General features: G+C 42.3%; 2 protein-coding genes across 3 annotated transcripts in view; one reads left to right on the plus strand and one right to left on the minus strand.

Annotated features, from left to right (window-relative positions):
- Positions 1-21,430, plus strand: part of PRKCZ (protein kinase C zeta) — a 40,512-nt gene extending 19,082 nt beyond the window's left edge. For both annotated transcript variants that reach the window (XM_066203249.1, XM_066203250.1), the window contains 14 exons: positions 409-494; positions 3,277-3,408; positions 4,509-4,590; positions 4,792-4,844; positions 6,868-7,056; positions 9,471-9,568; positions 12,527-12,613; positions 13,256-13,391; positions 13,862-13,949; positions 14,407-14,526; positions 15,026-15,105; positions 15,674-15,763; positions 18,497-18,612; positions 18,814-21,430. In XM_066203249.1, coding sequence (XP_066059346.1) covers positions 409-494; positions 3,277-3,408; positions 4,509-4,590; positions 4,792-4,844; positions 6,868-7,056; positions 9,471-9,568; positions 12,527-12,613; positions 13,256-13,391; positions 13,862-13,949; positions 14,407-14,526; positions 15,026-15,105; positions 15,674-15,763; positions 18,497-18,612; positions 18,814-18,901 — 1,445 coding nt within the window. In that variant the 3' untranslated portion in view covers positions 18,902-21,430. The remainder of the gene's footprint in view (positions 1-408; positions 495-3,276; positions 3,409-4,508; positions 4,591-4,791; positions 4,845-6,867; positions 7,057-9,470; positions 9,569-12,526; positions 12,614-13,255; positions 13,392-13,861; positions 13,950-14,406; positions 14,527-15,025; positions 15,106-15,673; positions 15,764-18,496; positions 18,613-18,813) is intronic.
- Positions 21,431-22,075: 645 nt separating this feature from the next.
- FAAP20 (FA core complex associated protein 20) lies at positions 22,076-26,167 on the minus strand. The gene is made up of 4 exons (XM_066203251.1): positions 25,885-26,167; positions 24,405-24,552; positions 23,122-23,735; positions 22,076-22,583 (listed from the first exon to the last, which is right to left on the minus strand). The coding sequence occupies exons 1-4, from the start codon at positions 25,992-25,994 to the stop codon at positions 22,511-22,513; spliced, it is 945 nt and encodes a 314-aa protein (XP_066059348.1). The 5' UTR covers positions 25,995-26,167; the 3' UTR covers positions 22,076-22,510.
- Between the last annotated feature and the right edge of the window lie 1,762 nt (positions 26,168-27,929).

A 27,929-nucleotide genomic window follows, 5' to 3' on the forward strand; every position in this document is an offset into this window, starting at 1 on the left:
TATCAGCACCAAACATGTCTCAGGCTATCAGCACCAGCCATCCTTGGTGCGTGTCCGTGGAAGGTGACAGGGAGGGAGCAGCAGCGCCATTTCCCCGAGGAGCTGTTCCTTTAACAGCCCTGTCCCTCTCACCTGAGCCCCAGCAGCGACTGTAACGGGATTATGATCATGTGAGGGAAAACAGACAGGGCTGGAGGGAAGGGAGAGGCAGCGGTGAAAGCACATCCTGCCCCAGCCGTCACTCACGGCCGCCTTAAAAAAACCCCATCCAAATCCCCAGGGATTGTGGCTGTGCGTTGATATTTAGGAAAGCAAGATTGTTGTGAGACACAACTTGCTTACCCTGCTGTGTGTGGTGCTGCCGGGCTGCCATGCTGCTGCCTTACACCTTTCTGGTCTCTTCCCTAGAATCCATCTACCGCCGGGGAGCCCGAAGATGGAGGAAGCTGTACCGAGTGAATGGGCATTTGTTTCAAGCCAAACGTTTTAACAGAGTGAGTACTGTTGCTTGAAACGTTGGGGTTTGCTCATGTTCTGTGCTCATTGTTTGCCTCAGTCTGTGCTTTTTCTGTGTTGGAGTGTTGGGAAGAAAGGAAAAGCAGGATGCTTGTTGATGTGACATTTCGGTCTCTGCGGTGTTATTTGAGTCATAGCGAGCAGGAAAAACTTGGCAGTGTTTGAGTTTGAGTTAATACAGGATTGGTGGAAATTAGTTATTTTTAAAGTCTCTTAAATACTGGGTTTGTAACTGTTTAAGCTGGTACATCCTTGGGGCAACTTCTCCCCTCTCCACTCATTCTGTGATTTTGGTTGCTTGTTAGCAAAATCTTTTACCTTCAGAGCGCTTTGCCACCCGTAAAAGTTACAGCTGCTGATGTGAGCTTTAACTGTTTAGAATCTGGGGTACTACACAATCTAAGAATTTTAAAAAGATTTTTTTACTGAGCTAAAATACAGCTGCATTTTGAGAGCCTGATTTAATCCACATAAGCAAGTGAATGTGGCTTTAAAGCTGAGACACCTCCTTCACTTATCTCATTATGCCTAAGCATTGCAGCATATATACAAATGTACTTGGGGGAATTCCACATAAAACTGAGTGCACTCAGAAGAGTTAACTCTTTCATTCAGCAAGGACATTTTTTCTAAAAATTGAAATAAGAGGTTTTTTCCTAAAATTTCCCACCCCAAAAATGCACTGAAAGAAGGAAAAGCCCTTAAAACTCTGCATTTTATCAGTAAATATATTAAAAATAACATCTATATGAATTATCACATGTATTTGTACAATGTGCTACAGTTCAACTTTTAAATTTATAGTATAAAAGTATACTTTTTATGTTTATTTGCTACGTAGTAACAACATATTTCCTTTGAAACACTATGAATGAATCCTGCCACATTAATAATCCATAATGTTATAGATAATGATGTTTTAATTGCAATGAGGTAAATAGTGAATATACACAACAGAGATTTTGATACCTCATTAGGATGTCACAATCCTAAACAAGACTGCTTTTATACCTGCATACAAATGGCATCATACAGAGCCAGAACACAAATCACATCCAACTGAAGTCAGTAAGGAAGTTGACAAAATGGGACATTCAAATGGATAAATTAATGAGAAACATGGTCATGTCTGTATTACTGAATTCAATACCGAATTTTAGTGTTGATGGAGTTTTTAAGACTGGAATATTGCCTTAAGAATTCGTTCCTGTTTCAAAGTAACCTTTTGCAGCTTTTTCAGATCATTCAGATAAATGAACACATGCAAAAATTTAAACTTGTTGAGTGTAACAGAAAGGTCTTCTCTCTGGTATGGCTTTGACTGCATGTGTTATGGAAAGGTATGAAAGGGTTACCTGAATTTCTGATGGAATTTGGGATCTGCCCTCACTTCCAGGGCCTGACAGATATTATTTAGTCTTAATACTTCTGCTGCAAAACCTATAAAAGTATACTGAAGGAAGTGTGGTGGGCCAGGAAATTTGGAAGAGGCGGCAATAGATGTCCCAGGCTTCCTCTCATCAGGGAGCTTTTGGGTTGTTTTCCTTTCCTCTGGGCAGGGCAGTTTGGGTTTCTCCTGATCGAGGAGGACTGGCTGCACAGATGAGGGGCATGGAATTAAGTCTTGTTTTCTACAACTACCAAAATACAACAGGAGCAATATAAAAACCCCTTGTTTAAAGAAATGGCTCCAATCTTTGCTCATAAGGTTTTAACTATTCTTGCACTGCTAGCAGGGGTTTTCAGGAGCTGAAGAGTTTTGGGAAGGGGTGTGTGTGACTCAGGGGTGTGAGTGACCGCAGAGTAACAGGCAGTGCCTGGGGGGAACAGACTGCCCTTGTGGCTTTGGGACAGAGCCTTGGGAGCTCTGCCTGGGCTGGGCTGGGAGCAGCAGGGCTCCTGTGCAGCTGCAGGGTGATGGGCAATGCCTCAGCCTGCTGCAGGAGTTACTGGAGAGCATTGGCAGCCAGGGGATGATGAGTGAGCTTTATCTTGGCAGTGTGAGGAGAGATCACTGGGCCCTGGGTGACTTTTTGGTGTGCAAGGATCTCAGATTGTTGTTTGGCACTTTGGGTAGAGTGGATGAAGTGGCCATAGCAACAAACGCTGGAACAATGATTTAAAAACCTCTCCTGGTAAAGTCAGCAGCAGGATGTCTGGCTTCTTCATTTACCCTCATTTTGATTTAACTCACTTAACATGCTTTTTTGTTACATATGTGAAAACACCATAGATGTTTGATGCAGAGTGCAACACAGAAGCTTGTTACCAGACATGATTAATGGGTTTTAATTATGCAAAGTTTCTAGCACTGTTAAAATGTATAGGTGTAGATGTAGAACACTTTTTATACATTGTCTGCTTAACATTTTGTGCCAGTGTTCTCCAACACAGTCACTTTGGGTGCTTTTTATACATAATTGTGTAGTACAAACTTCTGGCAGGTTTGTTTGGGTGACCTCTGTCAAAACCTGAGATTCTAAATAGACTTATTCTCTAAAAACGATTTGCTAATGTCACACTGTAATGTCTTCCATATGCTTGAGGTATTTGTTTTCCTAACATTCATTTAAAAAGAGCTGCATTTAGCTGAATTCTGGGTGTGAAACGTAACCATCGGCTATTATTGTAATTCTGGATATTCTAAAATTATTACTGAACATCTGTTAGGTGACTGGGGATGGGCTCTTGCTGCTGGAGAAGTGCTCACTTCCAGCAGGGATTGATGCTGGGACTGACCATGTGCGTTGTGGCTTGCAGAGAGCGTACTGTGGCCAGTGCAGTGAAAGGATATGGGGGCTCGCAAAGCAAGGCTACAAGTGTATCAACTGCAAGCTGTTGGTCCATAAACGTTGTCACATCCTTGTCCCACTGACCTGCAAAAGGCATATGGTGAGTGTGTGTCCTGGCCAGGGCTCCGGGCTGCCACTCTGGCATGTTCAGATGTGTTGGTTAATGAATTAATGAAATGTGGGCATGGCTGTGGGTTTGTAACGCTTGGGAAAGTATTTGGGTTTCAGTTTCCGTGGAGGACAAGCCTTTGGATTGTGAGCAGAGAGAAAGTGAGAAAGAAAGCTTGTGATGTGACTTGAGTGTCCTGAAGCTTGAATTTGAGTTCTCCACTAGACACTGACAACCTCAGAAGTTATTCCTTTTAGCCTGTGGGAATGTTTTAAGAACTAAGGCACTGATATAATTTCTGCACTGTTCTTTTCAGAAAGGCTTATTGCTTTCCTGCCATCTCCGTTCCTCCAGTACTGTTCTCTTCCTCTCCATGACCCTCATTCCAGTGCTAATGCTGGTGTCTTTCTTAGGCTTTAAACATCAAAACATTTAAACATCTGTGTATCTGAATTTTAGCCCTTTCCTGTATTCATCCCCAGTATTTCACTGGTGGTCGTATTATGTTTTTTGTGACTCAAAACTTAAACCAGTATTTTTCTTTGCTGGTATTTTATGTGACTTGCCTTGACATTGCCAATTCTTTGCCAATTAATTTCTGCATGCTGCTTCCTGGAATAATCCTGCTTGTCTTGGGGATGAGCCCAGGGTCCAAATGCAATATAAAATATCTGTTATTGTGATCTTCACTAACTTACGCATAATGAGCAACAATTCATGTTTTTATTAAGCAGGAAAGGAATATGCCAGTGGTCTGAATGGAGTCTGTAATATCATAACTGAAGTGTTTACTTGGTTGTAGTTCCATGTGAAACACTCAGAGGTCTCTAGGTAGAATAAAAGTTTGACCTTTGCTGTAAAATTTACTTTTAGAATGCAGCCAAGCATTTGTTGTAGCTGCAGAGAATGGCTAGTTTAGGTTTTTGGCAGGCTGGTTTTATCATGCATTACAGAACGTCAATATTTGGACACACAGTCTCCAGAACGCAGTTTTGGAAGGTGTGAGGTTCTCCTGGAGCTGCAGTTTGGGGCAGGGCACTCCAGGGGCTGCAGGCCCAGGGTGGGTTGTTTGTGACCTGTGTGTTTGGCAGGATTCGGTCATGCCTTCCCAGGAACCGCGCTTAGATGACAAAAACGATGAGGCTGATCTCCCTTCAGAGGACACTGATGGAAGTGAGTACTTTGTTACTTTAGAATCCCTCTTGCCTTCGTTTTTTCCTCTTCCTGTTTACCATAGTGGAAAAATAAGGTCAACTCTCCAGTAATATTTAAAGCAAACTGGCCATAAGCTACTAAATATCTTTCTGTTTATTGATTTTTAGAACTATTTCAATGAAGGCCTTTATAACCACACTGCTTTGGTTTCTTTTCCAGTTCCCTACATTCCTTCAAACAGGAAACATGACACCATTAAAGATGACTCTGAGGTATGTTCTTAAAATACTTTTGCAATTCGTATTTATGTACTCCAAATCACAGAATGAACTAGGCTGGAAAAGACCTTTGAGATCATCAAGTCCAACCTAATAATTCAACTTTTTATAAAATAGCTGATTAATTGTTCTGGGCTTTCTCCTGCCCCTTTCAAAAGTCTGGGTTTTTGGTTTTTTTTTTCTGAAAGTTGATAATTTTTTTAAAAGCATTTTTGTTGGAATTTTTTTCAGATTTCTTCTGTGTTCAGCTGTTGTCATTCCACTCCTGCTCCAAGATGCCTTTTAACTTTTTTTTTTTTTTTTCTCATTTCCATTTGTTGGAATAACAGTGATTTAGCAGAGGGTTTGACTTTTACGGTCCTCACAACAAATGGTGGCTTTGCCATTGCCTTGTCTGCTGTCCCTAATGGATGCTCACCCTTTGTCACCCTCAGGCTATTGCTGCGGAGCTTGGTTCAGTCTGGTAATCCATTAACCACCCAGCTCTCTCAGAGGGTTCATATAAATAATACCTAAGCATTTATAGACAGCTCCTGTGGAAACACGAGTATAATGTACATTTAAACTCTTCTTTCAGGTCTTTTGTGGAAGATCTGACTCAATCTCTGCACATGAATAATGTTATTCCTTTAGAGCAGTCTGAAAAATCAGAATATGCTTCAGTTTTAAAGGGCTTAAAGACATTTCTTTGAAGGATGCTTCTGGCATGTTTAAAATAAACAGGATGCACTCTGCAGAGCACTGGCAGTTGGTCTGATGTTCCCCTCTGAGCAAGGCTGCACCTTGTTCCTTTGCCTCCACCACAATGCTTGTCACTACCAGTCCTTTCACACTTGAGTAGCTCCTGCTCCTGGGTGACTGCCTTATTTTCAGTCATGTATCTACAGATTTTTATCTCAACTTCAGACCTGGAAGGGTAGAGATTAAAAGCACATCAGAGAATTTTAACCGCTCACTTCTGCTGTGTTCAATGCTCAGGTTTGTGTTGAAATTTGGTAGGTGCTGTTTGCTCAACTGTCCTGAATTATGCTGCTCTGACTGTCCCACCCTGCCTTGAGCTGTACTGAAATAATTTGAGGTATCCTACAGAAAGGAGTTGGTGTTCTGGGAGCTTTGTTTAGAATCTTTAAGCTTAGAGCAATCTCTTCTAATAGCAGTCAATCCTAGATCAAGATTCTTTATATAAACACTTTCCACAGTTCTGCAGAATGCTGATCTGTCTGCAAGTACAGTAGCGTGAGGTCAGATAAAAATAGGCCACAGAAGTGTGTCAAAGCCTTGGGTATATTGGTAAAACCTGAAAGTCCAAGTACCTGCTGCATTTGTCTCGTTCAGCTGCTCCATCTTCAGTCCCATGTTTTCACATCCAATGCCAGCAAACAGCCAAGATGATAAAATTTCTCTTTTTAAAATAATGAATTTTAAAATAACACTCTTCACAGTGGAATATTTCCTGCAAATTCTCAGACTTGAGAAATTGAGATCTGCTTCTGTGTGTTCCTGGGAACCTGTTAGAAATCCTCATTTCCATTAAAATTACAGTGAGCTGAACACAGACAGTTGTTGCCTAAACTGAAACCAAGACAGGTATATTCATTAGCAAACTAGTGTTTCCTTATCTTATTTTTAGATAACCTTTATTCATGTGTGCTGCATCTGTCAGAACATGAACAATGCTCCTCACTTTGTACAAAGGATGCAGTGTCGATGGCTTGAGGTTCAGGAATTTGGATAAACCTCATTTCTCAAGGCACTGCCTTCTGCTTTCCAGCAGGGAATATGAAAATGATTAGTTGAATGAACTACTGCCTTGAAAAAACCAGTAACTTTTAGTAAGAGCAAACCCAATGGAAACCAAACGTTTCTAAACAAATGTGTTCCAATCAGCATCCAGCCCTGGGTGCCAGTGCCAAGCCAAGTCAGCAAATTCTGTCCAGTGCTAAAAGATCTCTCTGCTTTAATAGTTACTTGCTGTGGAAACGTGTTCCATTTCTAGCATCTGTTTCTTTTTATACAGGATCTCAAACCAGTCATTGATGGAATGGATGGAATTAAGATTTCTCAGGGGCTTGGACTCCAGGACTTTGATTTAATCCGAGTTATCGGCCGTGGAAGTTATGCCAAAGTTCTTCTAGTTCGGTTAAAAAAGAATGATCAGATCTATGCTATGAAAGTAGTGAAAAAAGAACTGGTCCATGATGATGAGGTAAAAGTCTGTGTTAATTATGTTCTGTTGTATATTATAAAAACTTACTAAGCTTTAACAAAAACCATTCAACTGAGCAAGAAGCTCATGTTTCAGACAACTTTGGCAGAGAAGTTTTTCTGACTTTTGAACTCATTTGTCATCAACTCTGCATGAAGCACCAGGATGAAACCTGAGAGAAATGTCCCTTATTTTAATAACAATTACCCATTGCTAATAGTCTTGGTAAAAATCATGTATTAACATTCCAACCTGGATGTGCTAATATGTAAGCGATGGGATAAATGGGGTGGAATTTGTGCACTTAATTTTGAAAGAAAGCAATTATGTTTTCCAAGGCCAAAAGCTTTGTCTGTGTGTCAGAAAAGGAGCTGAAACTCTGTTCTTACACTCATGTTGGCAGAGCCTATGTGCAAATGACTCAATATTCTGAAATATTTCTTCCATGAGTTCAAAAACTATGCTACTGCCATTTGAGATCCCTGTGTTTTTGTCTGCCACAGAAATCTGGTTCATTTCTCCATTATTTTCAAAATCCTTTAGGTTTTTTTAAATACAAGATCTCAAATGCACAAGTGTGGGGGGGAAATGGAAAGTTAAAAAAGGGAAGGTTTTTGTTGGTTTTTTTCCATCTTTTTCCTATAATACACTTTTTAAAAGCAGAGTGTTTGGGCAAAAACCATCAAAACACTATTTTAAGTGCTCTTTGTGTTGGTAATTTCAATCAGTTGCTCTGGCTGTCATCTTTGTCATTATTCCAGAGGCTGGGCTTAGCTCTCCTAAAATCCTTTGGCTTTCTCATTTATTAGATGTTTCTTTTTATGAACCAAGATGAGGCTGTTGTGTGGTTTATTTACTGTTTCCTTTTTAACATGTGTTTTTCCAAGAAGGCGGGAGCCAAAGCCAAGTCCTGTTTAATGAGTTGTGCAGCTGTTTGAGAACCAGAGGTAGATGAGGAAAGACTTTCTGGGATTGTGGCTCTCATAATTACATAGAAGACAGAGCTAATTGGTTTTTCTTTTCTCTGAGATAGGCTGTATAATGAAATTCTGGGAATTGATTGGAAATTCACTGAATTCTCTGAGTGTATGAGATATTGCAAGTAATGGAAATTTCACCTTAGAAGTGTTCCACAAAGAAAGAAAATCAATTACATAGCAAGTATCAGCATGTTTAAATTAGCTGGTGCTTTCCAGGGTATGGTTGGTAGTGGAAAGGAGTGAGATGGAGGGAAATAGGGAAATGAAATACCTGGGCTTCTGTTCAGGTTTGCTGGGCTTAGTTTTGTTCAGTGGAGCAGGGGTATAATCCCAGTGCCAAGTACACAAGTGCACTTATGCAGAGTTAATTTAAAGACTCTTAAAGAGAAGCTCATTTAGTTAAACCATGAAGTGGACATATTTAGTGCTTTGTTCAGAATTGGATTTTTGGCTCTGGATTTTGGTCTGGACTCAGGTTTACCCTTCCAAGGTGGTGTATCTTCGTGAGGGTCCACACACAAAACCTGACAGGTCTATTTAATTTGATGGTGACAGTTCTTGGTTTCCTCTGAGACTTGAGTGTCGTCAGCCTCCATCCCTGACAGGAAGGTCTGATTCCTCAGTTTCTGCATTTGTTGTCTCCAGCTTGGTTAGGAAGCTGGGAGTATCTGTGGGAAATGGGGAATTTTTAGAACAATTGCAGTTCTGGTGTACTGGCAGGGTCCTGTGTTTGCAGGGTGGCACATGATCAGTGAATATCTGCTGCTAAACCCAGCTGTCTGTGATGTTTAAATTGTGCATGGTCATATGAAGTAAAGCTTAAATGCTTTGTTATCACAGCTCTGAATTTTGCAGCACTGTGCCAGTATCATGCAAACTGTGGCAGGTTTTTATGATGTGGTTTTGCACTGGGTATTCAGGACTTCTCCCTGTTGAAGGATTAAAGGTATCTGTGATGCTTTTAATGATTTTGGCTGGACAAACTAAGCAGGTTTTGGTAGTTTCGTTGAATTCAATTTGAATTTCAGATGAGGAGATGAAGTTCAGTTCACTTGAAGCTTTTAAAAGCTGGAGATTCACGTTGCTTGTGTTGCTGGCATGAGCTGCTTCAGCAGCTTTGGGATCATTTATCTCAGAACTGAATTTATTTCCATGCAGCAGTGTGAGCAGTTTATCAAATATTGCAGATGTATGTCATTAACAATGGCTTAGATTTTGTGCAGGGCTTCCTTAAATGGTTAAATAACTTCTGAATATATAACTGAATGACAATGTCTCATAATTTCCTCCAGATTTGGAGGGTTTTTTCCTTTCTGAAGAGCAATGTAACAATGACAGTGTGTGTAAGGCAGCACTGTGATGTTCACAGGTGCTTGGGAATACCCACAGCGGTTATCCAGCAGGAGTTCTGATTGTTCAATTACTCTATTTCAGGATATTGATTGGGTACAGACAGAGAAACATGTGTTTGAACAGGCATCCAGTAACCCATTCCTAGTTGGTTTACATTCATGCTTTCAAACAACAAGTCGGTAAGAAAGATCTGAAATTCTTTTTTTTTTTCCTTTTTTTTTCTTGAGAATCTTGATCATTGTGCTGAACTGCTTCTCCTAAAGCAAATGTATCCACTGCCATCACGCAGCCAGGAAATTTTGGAAGGAAGCATTAGAATTTTCGGGGATTCACTGCTGCAGCAAAGTCAGTTCTTAGGGGGGGTAGCTCAGGCAGGGGTGTGGAGGAAAGTGTGGAGTTCTGGGTCAGACCTGAAGGGAGAGGGGGAGTGAGGAAGAGGAGGAGCTGTCCTGCCTTCCTGTGAAATGGGGAACACAGAGCTTCCCAACAGCTTCCAGCACCTTCCACTGAGGAGGCCAGGACAGGTATCAGCAGTTCACTGTTCCTAAAGAGCCTGAGAGTTGGGCTGCCCAGTAGTCACCTTTTAATGCTAATATAAACCCCCACCTGCATAGTGGTATTGTTACCTGTGAGGCTGAAAAGCCTTTAGCACCAATCAAAGCAGTGTGTGATTTTGACAAAGTGCTTATTTAACTCTTAACTACTTAGAAATGCTAATTCTTTGTCCCTGTGTGCACAATCCAAACTGGATTATTTGCTGCTTGTTTGCAATTGGAATATGAAGCAAGCGAGAATGTTCATGTCCATGCCTGAGTATGTTGCTGGGGAATTGGGATGTGGTTTGGTGGTGGTTTGGGATGTTTTTTGTTTTCACAGGCACCTGTTTATAATCATTTACAATCCTGTGTTATAATCAGAAAATTGTCATCCTGTCCAACTTGCTTACAGTGTAGAGTGAATAGTTTTAAAAAGCTTTCATGGATTATCCAGCCATTTATCCTTAAGAATAATCACCTGTTTGTTGCAATGTGTATTGTCAAGTTTTAAAATTCAAAGCCATGCACTGTACCTTTTCTTCAGTCCCCAAACTTTCACCTCCCTAATGGTTAGAGCCAGAGGAAATCTTCCCAGCAGGGGAAACAGAGGTGAAGGAGGTAAGGGAGCTGTATCAGTGTTCTGAAGGTACATGCACCAAGGAGTGTTTGGAAGCAGGCAGAAGGAAATAAAGAATGATCTCCAGAGGTCACTGGGTGAGGATTTGAGCAAAACAAACTTGTCAGGAAAAATAAATGAACCTTTAGACAACTGACAAACTGTTGGGAAAGGCTCTTAAGTTAAACCAACGTTCCCAAACACTTTCTCACCAGACACAGAGTAGAATTATACACCTGATAGAAAAATTCAAGTGGTCAGGCAGGGCAAGGCATTGAGAAGGAGGTTTCTTGTTACTAATGAAACCCAGAAAAAGGCAGAGTCAGCAGCAGGATCCTCTGCATTCCCCTTTGGCAGCTACACTGACAGAGCTGAGGAGCAGAAATAGGCAAAACCCCCATGCTGAACATAATCAAAGCTTTCTGTATTCCTGATGTATCTTCATGAGTCCTGCCTTTCCAGCCCAGCTGCTTCTTGCAGTGAAACTCTGTTTTTTTTTGTTGGTAACTTCAGCCATTTGCCATGGCCATAACCATAATGTCATGAATTCACAATTTGATTATAGCTGTGAAGTTATAAAATCATAATTATGACCCCATTTACGTCAAGCAGGAAAAGCACAAAACTGATTCCCAGTGACTAAATTCATCACCATCAGATTGTGTTAAGTGGCCCAAAGAAAATGAATTGTAATAGAACAGGTTGTGACAAGGGTACTGATGGGGGAAAGGTGCAAAAAATGTTCTTGCTCTTGAATATAGTTTTAAATAAGTTTTTAACAGAAATATGTACCTAACTGTGAGGCTAATTGATGCTGTATGTAGCTGTTCATTGTTCCAGGTACTGATGATGCTTGTTTCATTATTGTAATAAAATATATATCTTGGACTTGCCCAGAATTGCCAGATGAGTGTCTTCCAAGGATAACAACCTGAAACCTCCATCCTGCAAAACTGGTGGTGTTTCAGTAAATCCTTGTAGAGCCTGCCACTACTGACACACTTGAATATGACTTGACAAGGAGCTTGAAATTACCATTCAGAACTTGCAATAAAACATTGGGGACTTCTAAATAGGATAGGAAAGCTGGAAGCAAAAAAAAAAAACCGTCAGGAGTGCTGTAATAAAATACTCATGGCATTGTGTTATGTATTTTGTTTGTTGCTTATTTAATTTCAGTTTAGCATTTATCTTCTTGTGGGGAGGCCACTCAGAGTGCTGCCAGCTGGATTTTGTCCAGCAGATTTTCCTGGTTTAAGTTTTAACGCTTTATAAGTGTTTCAAATGAAGAATCCTTTTCCAAGGAACAAAAAAAAAAAAAAATAAATCACCAGTTAGAGTGATGTGAGAGTGTTCTCCAAACGGAATGTTTTCCACTGTGTGGATGTGTGGAAAGGAGTTTTCAGCTCATGGAAAATGAGGTGTACGAGGAAATGCTGCTCCCTGGGCCAGCCCGACCTTCCCCAGAAGCTCTCCCTCAGCACGTTCCTGTCCTGAGCTCTCTCTCTGACCTTGGCAGCATTGCCTGCATCATTTTTTCCCAAGGATGCGAGCTTTCCTGCAGACTGTCATAGAAATCCCAATTCCACCTGCATCCCTGTCCCCTACTGATTTTTCCCTAGTTTGGAGCAGCCTGTGTCAAACGCTCATTCTCCAGAGGGAAGAATGAGTCCAGAGCTTCCATCTGGTGCCTGTTTTGTGTACAGTGTCACACTTGTTTAATTCATGTAATTATAGCTTACAATTAATTAATTTAATTATTTTATACAGATAATGGTGGTAGCATATAAATAAAGGGAGTTTTCCTACATAATATACATCAAATAAGTGCTCTCTTTTTTCCCCTCTTGGGTATCTTCTGTAACTATAAGAAATCTAGAAGCCTGAATCAAGAGTGGAAATGAAAATGGCTCAGATGGGAAGAATAAAACCAGCTTTTCTGGAGAGTTTCCTTGGAATGCATTAATTGTGTTCTGTAATTCCAGATTGTTCCTTGTCATAGAGTATGTGAACGGGGGAGACCTCATGTTCCACATGCAACGGCAGAGGAAACTTCCTGAGGAACATGCAAGGTATTTCCTGACACAGGGCACCTGTTTGCTTCTCTTCTGGTGCTTTAATGGACCAATTCTTACTTTAATTCTTAAATTTACAGTGTCCTGCCCGGGAAGAAATGTAAATTTTATGTTTTTGAAGGATATGAATATTTTTAGAGAGTGAGCAGTTCAGTAGTAGCAGTTATTCCAATTTACTCCTCTTTATTGCTCCACATTTAGGTGATGCCTCTTTGATCTCTTGATAGAACATGTCATATTCTTCCTAATTTGCTCTGATGTTGAAATAATACAGTGTTGGTAGGAGAAAATTAAAAATCCAGTTTGCATGGCCCCGCACTACACAAAGGCTCACTGTCACTCTGAATAAGAGGAAAATAAAGATCTTCCATCTTGCTATGTGGAATTTTCAGAAAAAAATCTGTGGAGTAAAGAATAAATATTTTCTTAATTAGTATAATGGAAAAAAAATCTCATTTTTACTTAGGGAATGATCTTGTAAGAGGTCAGTGTCCTTATCAATAAATATAGCTTGGGCTTTTTATGCTATTGATACATCAAAGTTGGCTGTAAAGTGATGTTTTAAGAATAGATACTTAAATTGCACCAGCGTTTGTACCATCTTAATGCTAATATGAACTTTCTCCTTCTTAATTTCAGGTTTTATGCTGCTGAAATTTGTATTGCTCTAAACTTCCTGCATGAAAGAGGCATCATCTACAGAGATTTAAAACTGGACAATGTTCTCTTAGATGCAGAGGGTCATATCAAATTAACAGATTATGGCATGTGCAAGGTAGGGTTTTCCTGGCCTTTCTTCTGCCACTCTTCCAGAACACTAAGAAAATTCATCTTTCTATTAACACTGGTGTTCCTGAGCCCAGAATTCGGTTGTGGAATTGGAAGTTTATACTGATAAAACTTCACTGTTGGATAGAACCACATTTGGAACTGAATTGTAATAGAAGTTGTTTTTTTTCCCCAACATCTATTTGAAAAGGACTTCCAATTTGTTTAACTGATTTTTTAAAATGTATCTGTAATTAGTAAGCAAAATGTTGCTACATACCTGTTGTAACTCAGTTTTAATCCCCTTTGCTGAAGAGGAGCTGTGGAGTCCTAGGCCATTTTGAGCACTCTAAGCAGTTATTTTGTGAAAGTAAACTCTTTAAACTCCCTGAGTTACTTGGGGTTTTAAGTCCCATTAAAGGAAATACACAGAAAAGGAGGTCAGCTTTTAATTTAAGAAATGATTTCTGCATGTAGGAAGGTTTGGGCCCAGGTGACACTACAAGCACTTTCTGTGGGACACCAAATTACATTGCACCAGAGATCCTCAGAGGAGAAGAATATGGTAAGTCATGACTAAACAACCTATAGTTACAGTAAATATAGCTGTATACATACAAATCATTTTTTGACTTACACATTTCTGTGTTGATATGTAATATAATAATATATATAATAATGAGTGCTTGTTGTACAGTTAAATTTTTTTTCCTGAAATAAAAGGGTTTTTTTCTCTTCCAATCACTCATTTCAACTTCTTTTAAATCATACTTGGCCTGAAAAATATTTATTAAATGATATGATAGGAAAACATTTGAACTGCAGCTTTGCTGCCTGCAGACACCTCTGAGTTCCTTACATCTGTCATCCCAGTTGAGAAAACTCAGGCTCATCCAGTGATGATGTAAATCACGTCAGTGATTTCAGTGCTAAAACCAGACCATCAGTCTTGTTTTGTGTGAGAGAAAGAAGAAGAAAATGCGAGGCGTGGTGGCTGAGAGAGCTGTGTGTGCCGTTGGCAGGGTTCAGCGTGGACTGGTGGGCACTGGGGGTGCTGATGTTCGAGATGATGGCCGGGCGGTCCCCGTTCGACATCATCACTGACAATCCCGACATGAACACTGAAGATTACCTCTTCCAAGGTACAGCCTTTGCCTTGCTTGTTTTGGGGGGAATGCAGTCAAAATGGGCACTTGGCACGGCAGAGCTGGGCTTTCCTTTCCCAGTGTTACTCCACAGCTGCTGGAGATGCCAACTCCGTAACAGGCAAAATTCCTTTAAAGCAGTTCCTGCAGTTCTGTAACAGAATCTGTCATGCTCTTCTTGAAGGGCCTGATATTAAATCAATTTCTGTTTAAAATCACTCTTTGCCGTATTCTGAGGACTGAAAGTTTTATTTCCTGTTTTCATAACAAATCACAGCAAAAGATAATGAAGGTCCAGTGTCCCTTAGAAAATCTTCCAATGTCAATAGAACAATGCCTTGAATTCCTGTAGCTCCTTTTGTTTGCATGATTGTATTAGTGATTTTATCTTCCATTTTCTGACTGGCACCATACTGGAATAACAAGTGTTTGTATTGGAATCATGGTCAATGTCACAAACAAAAAGCCAATGCTGCTGTTTTTAAACCTGTCACAGTTATTCTGGAGAAGCCAATCCGGATTCCAAGGTTTCTTTCTGTCAAGGCTTCCCACGTGTTAAAAGGATTTTTAAACAAGGTAAATAACATTCTCTTATTTTTAGCATCTGAAAGCTGGAAGTCAGAGCTTCCTGTTGAAAGTGATACAGTTAAGAAGTTAATCTGCTTACTATTAAGAAAACCTCTAAAACCTTGTATCCTCTGTGTTAAAAACCCCACTTAGCTGGAAATTTATGGAGGGAATTCCACAGCATAGGCTTGATTTTCAGCTAGGTGCAGGCTTTAAAAAAATAACTGTAGCTTTGTTTATCAACTCTTTTCTGTAATATTTATTACTCATTTAATTAAGCTGACTGAAATCTGAAGAACCATTATCATGAATGGAAAAAAAAAGAAGGATATGAATTATACATTGCTAAATAAATCCCTTCTTTTCAGAAATTGTGAAAGATCATTTAAAAATTAAGTTTCAAACAAATTTTATTTAAAAAAAAAAAAGATTAAACATCCCTTGGTAGCCATAGTGTGTTTATCCCAGCAGAGTTTGCACAGTCATGGGAATGCTGGAGTCATCTCTGTGGGCTTTTGGCAAACGTGGGCTGTAAGAGGCTTGGAGTGTGTAATTCCAGTGTCTGTGTTTTCCACAGGATCCCAAAGAAAGGCTTGGCTGTCAGCCCCAGACGGGATTTGCTGATATCAAGTCTCACACGTTTTTCCGCAGCATAGACTGGGACCTGGTAAAAATCAGTCCTTGTGTTTTTCTGGCTGTTCCAAAGGGAAAAATTCGTTCATTTATTTATTCTGTGCGTATCAACAGCCCTGTTGCAAACAGGGAAGATGAATTCTCGAAACGTAAAAGGAGTGGTCATAATACATCCAAACCCAGCTGAATTTAGCAATTCTATGGCTCTTAAAATCAGTAGGATTGTTCGGGTGGGTGTCAGGGTTTAGTGACCTGAGGAGGAGTGAGCAGGGTCAGTCCCTTTCCTTAAGGATGTGGCAGTAAGGGTATTTTTAAAGGGGCTCTAATTACACTTTGCAGGTTTTTGTTAGCTCTGCTGGGGTGAGGGAGGTTTTGGTTCATGGTGAAGAAGATGACTTGCATTTCAATGGGTCTGCAAGCATAAAATTGTATCAAAATTGGATTTTTAAATCTTCTGCTGCTTGGTCATTGCATTACCTTCTGTCTTCAGTGTGGAAAGCATCCCAGAAATGCCATAGTAACATTTATTGACACTTGAGTAATAAAGCTGTAAAGTCTGGAGCACTTCCCCATCAGCATTACATTTTTAATAGGTAGTTAACAATTGAAAAGTGTGTCTGTAGTATTTCCATAGTCTGGGAAGGCAGCAGGAGGAGGCAGCACTAACATGAAAGAGCTCAGATGAGAGAAAGCTGCACAGTTTCATTTTCCCTTTGAAGCTGCTGCTCCGAATTTCATTGTAACGTTCTTCAGAGAACACACTCAGTGCAGAAAAAGGGGTGCTTTAGAAGACCTGGTGTTTACAAAATTATCCCTGTAATGAGGGCTGTCTTTAATTTTGTCAGACAGCCCTTGCTTGGAGTTCTCCCTTCAACCTGAGTGGGGTTTTTTTTTGTTTGTTTGTTTGGGTTTTTTTGCTATCTTGTGGTGCCCCAGTGCAGCTCACCTGGGGGTGTGGAGCAGAACATCATGTCCTGCAGTTTGTTCCGCTTTGCAGTTTTTTGAGAGAGAGGGAGAAAGAAACTGTTGGATTTGTATTTTGTTTATTTGTAGAAAAAAGCTCTTCATCGAAATTGGTACTTCTTGGTCAACATTTATGCTGATTGAATTTTTATATTTTCTAACATATTTTTATGGCTGAAAGCTTTAATATTAAATCCCTATTTGGGGGGGAAAAAAAGGGAAGATTTAGGTGATCTGTTTTGTGATATGATTAGGACAGTACTGCTCAGGAGGATCAACGTCAGATAAATTTGAAGTTAAATTTCTAATAAGTTTTGGCAAATGTACCCAGGAAAAAATGAGAAAATACTTGGAAAGCTTTTTTAGTTATTAGAATCTCCTACTCACCACCTGCATTTCAAAGAAAACATTTGGACTTAAAAGCTTTTCCAAATCTTTGCAAGTTGGAACCTCAGGAAACGAGTCTAACATTGACTTAAAACTTGTTCTGTGCGAAGCTTGAGCTAAATGGAAAAATAAATACAGGGAAAGTGAGCACAGAGCCCAGGAACATTTCTCCTGGTGTTAGTCATCCACAGTGTGCGGCACAGCCCAGAACACTTGGGATTGCTCACTCTGGTGTAGGATGGCTCAGCAGCACCCAGGGCAGTTCGTTTTTGGATTGTTTTGGCATATTCAGTCTATTCTTATCTCAGTGCCTGTTTTAGGGTGTTTAACCATTGGATGCTGGAGTAAGAACTACAAAGCCATAGCTCCTGTTTGCAGTGAGGTATTTCCTAGAGCTGCACCACCTATTTTCTCACTCATTTTCTCTAGTTAAAGGCTGCAAGTTCTCTCTGTGGCTGAATTAAGAGGGCTTTTATGCTTTACTGAGTATAACAAAGGAGGAAGTCTGGTGTTTGACCCCCTGTGGAATAATGCCTGGCCAATGGATGTGTGTGGCAACAACTCACAGGGACAGTCCTGCCACCCTGCTTCAGTTTTTAAATATTCATTTTGCTGATTCCTTCACGTTGCCATTCTTGTTTGGGAGGAGGAGCTGATTATTTCTTCCTCACAACTTTGATTTCGTGGTGCTTTCCCAGAGCTGATCATCAATGGGATGTTGATGTGTTAATGCACCACCCTGTGACAGTTTCACAATTTCCTCCTATCTCCATCTGTACTTCCTGTGCTCTTGTCTGAAACCTGGAATCCAGGATTTTTCTGTGCTTCATTCCCTGTTTTGTTTGCTCTGTTCCAAGCATCATGAGAGATCCTGGCCTTAAAATCAGGTTTTTATCCCATGTTGGTGATACTAGTGATCAGTTGGGTCAGTGGTAACTACTACTCGCTCTCATCACACTTACCTGCCCTAAGTTAGATGGTGGAGATTTGTAGCCTAGACAGTTTTTGAACTGAATGTAAATGTTAGAATTAGAATGTTGCTGTCTGTGCTACTATAAATTGGGCTCTGTGACAGATTGCACACAAATGCAGGAAGAAAAGTAGGTCGATTTCTCAGGAGCAAAAGTAAATAAATTGTGCTAACTGCTGTATTGCAGCACTGTGGGAATTTATCAATCCTGAGTCTAAACTACCAATTCAGAGAAAACTTGAAAGGCTGAATCATTTGTGGATTTTTATTGTAAAATGCAGAGCAGTAACTCTCTTGCTGTCTGTTGCCCGGCTTATAGGGTGTACTACTTGATACTTTGCTGTTCCTTTCCACCAGCATTTTCAGCAGCTGGATTTGAGTTTGCTGAGGGATGCTGTACCTCTCCCACACTGTAATTTTTTCCCTTTCCCCCCATATCCTGAGCAGCTGGAGAAGAAGCAGACGACGCCGCCGTTCCAGCCGCAGATCACGGACGATTACGGCTTGGACAACTTCGACACGCAGTTCACCAGCGAGCCCGTGCAGCTCACCCCAGATGATGAGTACGTGCTGCTTTGCCCCAGCTCCAGAGCTAGAAATCAATCCATAAATTACCTGAAAATCACTCAGAGACTATGTGCTTGCCCTTAGAGCACGGTCACGTTACAGTAAATTAGAAATTCTTTGTCTTGCGTAACTTACTGTGTGATAGGTGACTGCCCAGTGTTGTGGTAAACTAAACCCTGCTCTCGTTTGTTTTTCAGAGATATAATAAAGCGAATAGATCAGTCAGAATTTGAAGGATTTGAATATATTAATCCGTTGTTGCTGTCAACAGAAGAAACAGTATGAAGGAACGACCTCGTTGGGGACAGTGTGACTGACATTAATTTATCCTTAACTACAGTATATGCATGCGAGGCTGGGGACTGGTCACTTTGGATGGAGACCAATGATCTAAAAACAAATTTGCTGCTGAAAATCAAAGAAGAGAATTATGATTTTGGTGGGTGTCCTCTGCCACTTAGTGATTCTTAAGTTCTGGGCACTGACACAACTGGCTTCATTAATGAAGGAATTTGCATTTTGTGCCTGTTTCATGAAGGATTGAAACGTTCATTGCATCCCTGCAAAAGGAGATCATGAGAAACTCTGAGATCCACACACTTTCTACAGACATTTGATGCAATGAGCTCCCAGTTGAAGAGTATTACAGTGTAACATCCTGAAGAATAAAATATATTACGGTGGTGTTGAAGCTTATTTTTGATGCCTTTTTTCACAAGTGGTACCTGTCTAAACATCTCAGATATATTTAAAAGGAGTTGTGTTTTATTAGCAATCAAAACATAAATTTGGGTACAAGATTTAAGTGCCTAAATGGATAAACTGCATTGAAGGATTATTGCGTATTTGGGACGTTCTTACACCTGGTAAGTTCTGCTTGTTAATATTAAGTAACATTTCCATCTGAAACATACAGTTCACAGCTGCAGCCTGATGTTTAGTTGCATTTTTTACAGAATTTGGAATGCAGAGTGACTCAGTGAGATTAATTCCAAATTAGAATTTACGGTATCAATTCCAGAATCTGTTGTCTTAAACTCCAAATTTACCAAAACGTAGAGATTGAAGAAAACTAAATTTGCACACAAAGGATTCCTAAACATACTTAAGCAGTGCCTACACCTACAATGATATTGTGTTGTATATTAGATTTTTGAAAAGTATTTTTATCAACAATACAAATATTCAGATGTAGAGCAAAAGCATAGCAAAGCATAGCCTTAAAGTTTAAGTAGTAAATCTAGAATAACCATAAGATAAAATCCACTTTTCCTGATAAAGCACACCTCCTACTTATGATAAGCTGTCTGCTTACAGTTGCTCAGTGTACATTAATAACTAATCATTCTGCAGCAGAGAATGGGATCTTTCAGCGAAATGATTTGCATCAAAGTAGTACAATTCTTTTAGTGGAAGAAAAACGAATACCTAAGGAATTGGGAAAAGCAAAAGAGAGCGATGGAATCCCTTCTGGTGGGCAGTGGGGGGTGCCAGGGGAGGAGTCGGGAGCTGGCCGAGCCCCCGGGGCTGGGCTGGGCTGGGCTGGGCTCCGGGGCCGCCGAGGGAAGGGAAAGCAGAAACCCTGTGCGGTGGCATCTCACCTGATCGGGTGTAAAACACAGGATAAATCGTGACACTTTCACTTTCTTTACATTAACCTATGGTTTTCTCAGGGTACAGCATTGCATTAGGTGCTGAACATGACATCTTTGGGATTCACATCCAAGTCATGAGGTGCTAGGACCAGACTGCCAAAACATTGTTTGAAATACTCAATTAATCATTGATTAACAATCTAGGTTTTGTATCCCCTCCTTAGCCACAAGTATGCAGACCTGTGGTTGTTTAGTTCTATGAATCCCATTCAGGTTTCAGTTGTGGGTTTCTCTGTTGGACTGTAGCTTTTCATATTCAGCAAAATGTGTTTTAATCAGCACTAAATAATTTAACCAGTAAAAAGTACTTGCCTCAAATGCCTGGACTTTAGATACTTTATTATCTACTAAAGGCAACATTACCTTTTAAATGTAATCTGACATTTTTTTAATTGCTCTTTTTTCCCCCTCCCCGCTTTTCCCTCTTATTTTATTTCCCCTGAATAACTTCCCGTTCAGTGTTTTCAGCTCCCCTGGTACTAAAGCTAATCAGTAGCAATCAGAGTGACTGCAGGCAGCTCATGAATGGGACTGTGGCAGGTTAAGCTGTCCTTTGACATGCCAGGGCATGGAACTTTAAACTGGAAATATTAGAAATGTGGGTTGGGGGTTTTTTTAACCTTTTTTTTTTCCTAGGTTCCAGAACATTTTGGGAGGGAGGGAAGGAAGAAGAGAAAGACACATTTTGCTAATCAAACATTGTAAAGACTATTTGATTTTTATTTAAGAATTTACAGGCATTTACAATGTTGCTGTGTTGCCAAATAGTTTGCTGGGTACAAGTTTGGTTGCTCATGTGCAAGTGTTTGAATAATGTTCTGTTCATGATGAAGGGGAAATTTTTTATATAAAGTACTTGTTTTATAAATAAAAGAAAATGAAGGATGTAATTAAATGTGTGGTTTGGAAAAAAAATCCTAATATATTACAAATGGATCTGGTAATGATATATAGTTGTCTTATTTGAAATAGTAAATGAAAATTCTAGCTAATTTAATGATTGTAAAACAGTAAATATGTTCTTGTAGTTTTGTATAATTAATTAGTTGGGATCTTTGCTGACCAGTTTTAATTGTGCAGAAGATGGTATACTAATCCATAACAGCTGAGATCATTTATATTCTTGCACATCTATTAAAGACTTTAATGAAAAAGTTAATAGACTGTTATTATTTATCAGTGCACTGGGCTGTGGCCAAGCTCTGAAACAGACCCCGCTGTAAATGAATCTGTAGGAGCCTCCCTGTATTTTTATATAAAAACTCTGTGTTTATTCAGTATCTGAATCCCAGCCCAGCTGCAGGTTTTGAGGTCCAGGGCACAGGGAAATAACCCAGAGCAGGTTGGTGATCCCATCCCTTGGTTTGTGCTTGCTAAACTGTCACTAAATGTCATTTATCGTCATTGCCAGCTTAGCAAGTGTTCCCCTGCTCCTGTTGAGAGGTGACCAGAGGGGAGCTGAGCCTCCTGAGCCCCCCGGGCCCTGGGCTGTTTCCTGCCCTCAGACCTTGCTGCTGCCTGGGGGGTTTTGTGGGACTGGAACAAAAATCGGCTCTTTCGGCTCACTGACAGTTAAATCTCACTTTGCAGCAGCAAAATCTCTCTCCTTCTGCAGCCTAATCACCTGTTTAACACTGATACTGGCTTAGAAACCTGCACTGTAAGGTTCTGAGTTTAGCTGGGCTCCTTCAGACATATAAAAACCCCACACCCTGTTCTCTTAAATAGCTACACTCCCAGGATCATTTGTACAGTTATACTTTCTTACCTGGGTATTAAAACAACACAAAATGCCAAATTCAAATGACTTTTTAACTGAGTTTATTTTCATAGATTATCTATTCAGAAAAACAAACAGTAAACTTTTGGATTAGAGTAAGTAACAGTTGTCTTTTGCTCAGCTGCTTTCTTCTGCCTGAGAGATTCAGAACCCTCAGAGTTGTGGTGCATCAGACAAAGCCTGAGCATTTCCAGTAGTGCATTTTTTCAGGAGTATGAAGCCTGATCTCCCTGGGGGTCTCTGGGACATCCCAGAGCACTGTTCTCACAACAGCAATTACTTTATGTGCACTTGAAAGGCTTTAAAATACAAAAAACCAAATGGGCAGGTGGCACTTGTCCTTCTGTTGAGTTACTGGTTTAAGTCACAGCCAAAGATGAACTTCTTGAGATATTTTTCCTTTTCCTTTGAGAAAGTTTCATCCTTGGCCGTGTTCCTTTGCTCTCCACTCTTCTGGATTCACCACATGACATCATCTGCACTTTCAGACAAGCACCTGGCAAGGTGCCCATCGATGTCCAGCTGGGAGAGTCTGCAAACACACGAACAGTCACATCCTTCTACTGCCTGTTCTTTACTCCTCCCAGAAGTGGGGCAGCCACTCCTGTGCCCAAATCCTCCACCTAAACCTCCCACCCTTGCTCTTACTGCTGCTCACACTGGAGCTGGATAGCACAGACCTGAATATGGAGACCTGATGCATTTTAGGCCTTTCTGTCTAGGTCTCTTGACAGAGTGACCAAAATAGTCTAAATGTTAATGTAGCCACTCCTTTGTCTCCCTGTTCAGCCTCCCAACAACAGGGAAAGTGGCAGATCTTGGCATGGTTAGAGGATCTGAGGAAAAGCACATTTTCAGCAACTCTGACAGCCTAAGTACTATGAAGTTTTTTTAACAGTTCTTACTGTAGAGCAGATACTCAACTTGTCAATGGGATTAAAGTAGGTAAAAAGGATCTTACAGTAGAAGTTTTGTCTGCCTTCGTTCCTCTGTATATAGAGGATGCATCCAGAACCTGCCGGGGCTCATTTATGGGAAAGTTATGAAAAAAACCCAAAACACAAACTTACCTTCCACTGAACTGCATCAGACACATGGGACAGCTGTCAAGAGCTGCTTCACTCTGGTTTTCCGTGTTCTCCTCGTGGCTCTCAGCCCCAGCAGGGCTCCTGGGCCCAGGCTTCTCTGCAGGCTCCCCCAGGGCCTCCCCCGCTGGAACGCTCCCCTGATGCGTTTGGGCTTGGGGTTTTTCCTCACCCTTTTTCCTCCCGCCTGCCCTGCTCGTGTGTGCAGGCCCTGTGCGGTGCTGCTGAGGGCTCAGGGCCTCTGCAGGGCTTTGTACCAAGGGCTGTGCTGAGCTGCCGTGCCCAGGGGGTTTATGTGCCTTAGGACTCACATCCAGCTCTGAAACACCTTTTGCGTCTGCTCCAGATGCAGTTTTGCCTTGATCTGTTCCGCTTCCCCTGCAGGTTTTCTCGGCTGTGGGTGATAAGCTTTTCAGTTTGTCTGCTTGGCCCTGTCCTTTATGTAATTCATTGCTGTGGCTCTGTGTTGGCTGCTGGGAGCTCAGATCCTTGGGGTTCAGACGTTTTCCTTTGTGAAAAGGTGGGAATGAAACCCACTGGAAGTCTTTTATTCCGACTGTAAAGACTTCCTGGTGTTCTGGACTCTTTTCCTGTTGTTTCTACAACACACACACATACACACAGAATGTCTTAAGCAAATGTAGCTCCATCAATACCTAAACCCAGGCTTTGGGAACGCATTGCAAATACTGACAAAGCTGAACTACAGGCAAGAAAAGAACATTTTATTTATGTGCCTCCTCCAGGAGCTTCCTGGAGCTGATGGAATATGGGTCTTCCCTTAACATTTCTAAATGGATACAGTGGGTACTCATGTTCCAGAGAGACTGAGGATGAAAACAACAACCTGCTGCTGTTCAGGGGGCAAAAAAAGTACTTTATATGGACTGATTTTTATGTTGTGATCTGGCCTAATGCCACCGGAGTGATGTCAGGGTGGGTTCTGTGTAATTAACCTCTCCATGACAGTTTGCCTTTTCCAGTTTCATTCCTTAGGGAGATGCTGGTGTTTAGGGCAGGCAGCATCCTTACACAGGCTCCTTCTTCCCAGCAAAATGTTGGAAAGAATTTCCTGTCCTGCAAAACACGCTTCTTGAAGCTGTCCTTATATTCCCTGCCACACCATGCCCAGCCACACCACTGCACACAGAGATTAAACAGCTCAAAGCCCACATCTTTAAAAGCTATTTCATGTTGTTTCCCATTAACCAGGCTGTCGCTACTGGAAGCAGGACACAAAGTGCAAAAACAAGGATACAGCACGTTACCTTTTCCAAGAACTCCGGAAAGCCGGGCACCGTGTCCCACTTTGTGCGCTGTGAATCTTGACTGATGTCTTTCAGTAGCAAAAGCCAGGTTTTTTCACACTCATTTAATTCTTCCTTTTCAAACCAGGAACATCTGTCAGTCGATGCCCTGTAAAGACACAGTCCAATAGTTTGAAGGCAAGAGAGAAGAAAGAAAATACTCTTACACTGGCATTAGTTTGCCTCTTTTTTCTGGAACACAAAGACAATATTGAGCCTGCAAACTATTTTTTGCAGCTTTATATGACTTATGTAATTTGTACAGCTAGCAAAAAACCCAATGTCTAAATGCTTTCCTTTCTGCTTGTAACAAACGAGCAGTAGGTATCTATCACTATCTTCACTTCCAAGTGAAAGTGAAGTGCAGCCACAGTTTTATCTTTTCAAATACCAAGCTTAACACCTGCTGAGCACAGACATCATGGCAGTGTTTGCACTGAGGGTGGCAACTGCATCTGTTCCCGTGTACGTCCGGCCATTCCCACACTGCCATTTGGAATTACTGTCTTCCCAAACAATTTCATTTAATCAATCCTAGGAATTATAAGCACCAAAAGGTAATGCTGTATAAAGACAGCTCCAAGGGAAGGACGGATTGTTAAAGTCACAATTGGTTTTTCCAGCGTTCTTCCTGATGCATTTTCTTGGGTCGCTGTCCAGGAATGAAGCTGCACGGGGAAAGAAATTAGAAACAACACGCCCTGAAAGAGCAGAGTGTGCTATCAAACCCTCACAGCCCACGGTGGAAGGGACACGGCCGAGCCCCCGGGCTCGAACACAAAGCGAGTCTTCAGTCCTCCCGAACTCCCCAGCTGGAAAAAACACGAAACATTTCTGTGCTCCTGTGAGCTGTACTCTGGAAGAAAGGGAACTCTTTTCACAGGTTAACATTTCTCAGGCCCAGTCCTCGCCAGTGCTGTTCCGTGCCGAGGAAAGCGCGGAAGGCGTGGGGCCCGCTATGCTTTATCCTGCAGTTTTATCTCTAGTTTTAAAAGGCGCTACGGGCGGTGGTTTATAGGAAATAACCTTTAACAGACCCACAGATCTGACCGCGAAACGCTGCGAGTCGCCGGGGCGGCGCACCCTGGCCGCCGGGGCCGATCCGATCCCCCGGACCGATCCGATCCCCCCGGGCCGATCCGATCCCCCGGGCCGATCCGATCCCCCGGGCCGATCCGATCCCCCGGGACCGATCCGATCCCCCGGGCCGATCCGATCCCTCGGGACCGATCCGATCCCCCAGGACAGATCCGATCCCCGGGGCCGATCCGATCCCCCGGGACCGATCCGATCCCTCGGGACCGATCCGATCCCCCGGGGCCGATCCGATCCCTCGGGACCGATCCGATCCCCCGGGGCCGATCCGATCCCCCGGGGCCGATCCGATCCCCAGTCCCGATCCGATCCCCGGTCCCGATCCGATCCCCCGCTCCCGACTCACGGGGGCCGCGGCGGGGGCTCGGGGCCGGGGCCGGGGCTGCGCTCCCGGCCGCGGGCGGACTTCGCCGTCCGGGGCTTCAGGCGCAGCTTGGCGGCTCCTTCCTCACACATGGCCGGTGGACGGCGCTGGCGGCCGCGGCACAGAGGGCCGCCGAAGCTTCCTCGTCTTCTTCCTCCTCCGGGTGCCCGGGGCTGCCGGGGCCGCCGGGGCCGGGACTCTCCGCCCTCAGAGCCGCCCTCACGGCGCGGGGCGGCGGGAGCGGCTCTGATGGCGCCCTGAGGGGAACCCGCCGTTCCGCAGCGCTGGCACCACCTCAGCCGCCGGGGGCTGGTGCGCCTCGAAAACAGCCCCTTTTTAAATGTTGCTTTTCCCCCTCAAACGTTGTGTTTTTGTAGGGTTTTGGTGCGTCGGGAAGGGCAGGGTGAGGGGCTCTGCTGGGTGGTCCCTGGCTGAGGGGGGACAAGATGGCGGCGGGTCGGGCCTAGCCGGGCCCGCGCTGGCTCTGCGGTGCGGCGCGGGGCCAAACCCAAAGGCTGCTCTCCCCAAAAAATAAAATGGATCGGGAGCGCACCTCTGACCTAATTTTGCTTTTAGAGAAGAGGCTGAAGTGATGCAGTTTGACGTTTTTTGGCGGGAATGTCGCCTCGTGGCTTGAAATAAAGAAGAGGGTTTAAACACTTCCCCGAGCTGCAGCCGTGTCAAAAACAGACACCAGAGGAATGAACGTGACAAACACTTCATCCTCCAACACTACAGGAAAGGATCAGAAAGTAACTCTGCTGTTTAAACTCTTCACAATTGATGCAAAAAAAATAACTGTTCAAGGAAATAAATCCAGCTTGGTAACAGGTGTTTATGAGGGAGCACCAGCACAGAGAACTCTGCATAAAACCAATTTATTATTGGTGAAACACAAAACCAAGTCTACACTCTTCTTCTGTAACTGCATTTATGCATTGCTGGTGTCCGTGGACTGTGCAATCCTTGGATGTTTTTGGAGTAGAAAGGAGGCATCAGTATTGACTGATTTTGAAGTTACACGTGTGAATTACTGTGTTGGTCGCACAGCCCAGCAAAAATGTATTAATGACTTAATACGTGCTTTGAGTGGATCTGAACCTTGAAAATGGGTATCAGAGTTCAGAAATTCACGTTTCACATAAATTAAAAGCTGAGCAGGTCCAGGCAGCCCGTGCAGAGGTGTTTCAGCTGAGGATGATTCTGTCCACGCAGAGATCCGGGAGACTCTGCCCAGCCTTCACCTTCCCTGTGTTAACTCAGGTACTTTGTATTTCTGTGAGTCCATAATGCCTTTAACTCTATGTAAATAACTAATTTCTTAACTTCAAAGCAGCATTAATAGGTTTCCTTTTGCGGATAAAAATCTTGGAAGTGCAAAAATGTTTGGTTGCTCCTGGGATCTGTGTCAGTTTACACTATAGACGGCCCAGCTGAAAAATAAAAATGATAAAAAATTGTCGCAGTAGAGGGCCAGCATTTCAGCTGTGTGATGGGCAGAGTAAAACGAGAATGAAATTGAGGAAGAAAGGAACGACAGTGGAAAAGCCACAGACTAACCTTTTCCCACATTATTATCTGTTACAGCTAACTGCAATGCCCAGGGAACACCCAAGGGACAGTCACAGGGCCCTGCCTGTCGTTTCTGTTGCCATTTAGAAGCTGCTTCCCAGCGTGGTGAAAGGAGATCCCAGGAAATCAGGCCTCCTTTCCTTCTTTGTCGGGAAAGGCATTCCCCCAAAAGCTGCGGGTGGAACAGGGTAAGTGGAACAGAGGCAAAGTGTGAATCTGCCTCTGAAGGTTTTAGGCTGCTGTGGAGAGGAAGGTGGTGATGGCAGGGACAGAACAAAGAACAGCACGAGAAAGGGGCTGTAAATAAGGCAAAAGCGTGAATTGAAGAGGGGTTTGGCCGTGGAAGTGGTGGGAAATGACATGACAGAGGAGGGGTAAAAATCGGATTTCACAACTGAAGAAGTGTTCCTCGGGGGATTTCACTCAGGGTCACTGAGAATTGTGGCCCAGAGCTG

Source organism: Chamaea fasciata, unplaced genomic scaffold (assembly GCF_029207755.1).
Source record: "Chamaea fasciata isolate MVZ Bird 193981 ecotype frontalis unplaced genomic scaffold, bChaFas1.0.hap1 SCAF_23, whole genome shotgun sequence".
Taxonomy (NCBI): domain Eukaryota; kingdom Metazoa; phylum Chordata; class Aves; order Passeriformes; family Sylviidae; genus Chamaea; species Chamaea fasciata.

Coding starts and splice junctions, on each gene's coding strand:
- FAAP20 (XM_066203251.1), bottom strand. CDS start 25,994: ATGTGTGAGGAAGGAGCCGCCAAGCTGCGCCTGAAGCCCCGGACGGCG. Junction 23,736..24,404: donor TTCCGGAGTTCTTGGAAAAG/GTAACGTGCTGT, acceptor TGTGTGTTGTAG/AAACAACAGGAAAAGAGTCC. Junction 22,584..23,121: donor CTGATGCAGTTCAGTGGAAG/GTAAGTTTGTGT, acceptor GTGTGTTTGCAG/ACTCTCCCAGCTGGACATCG.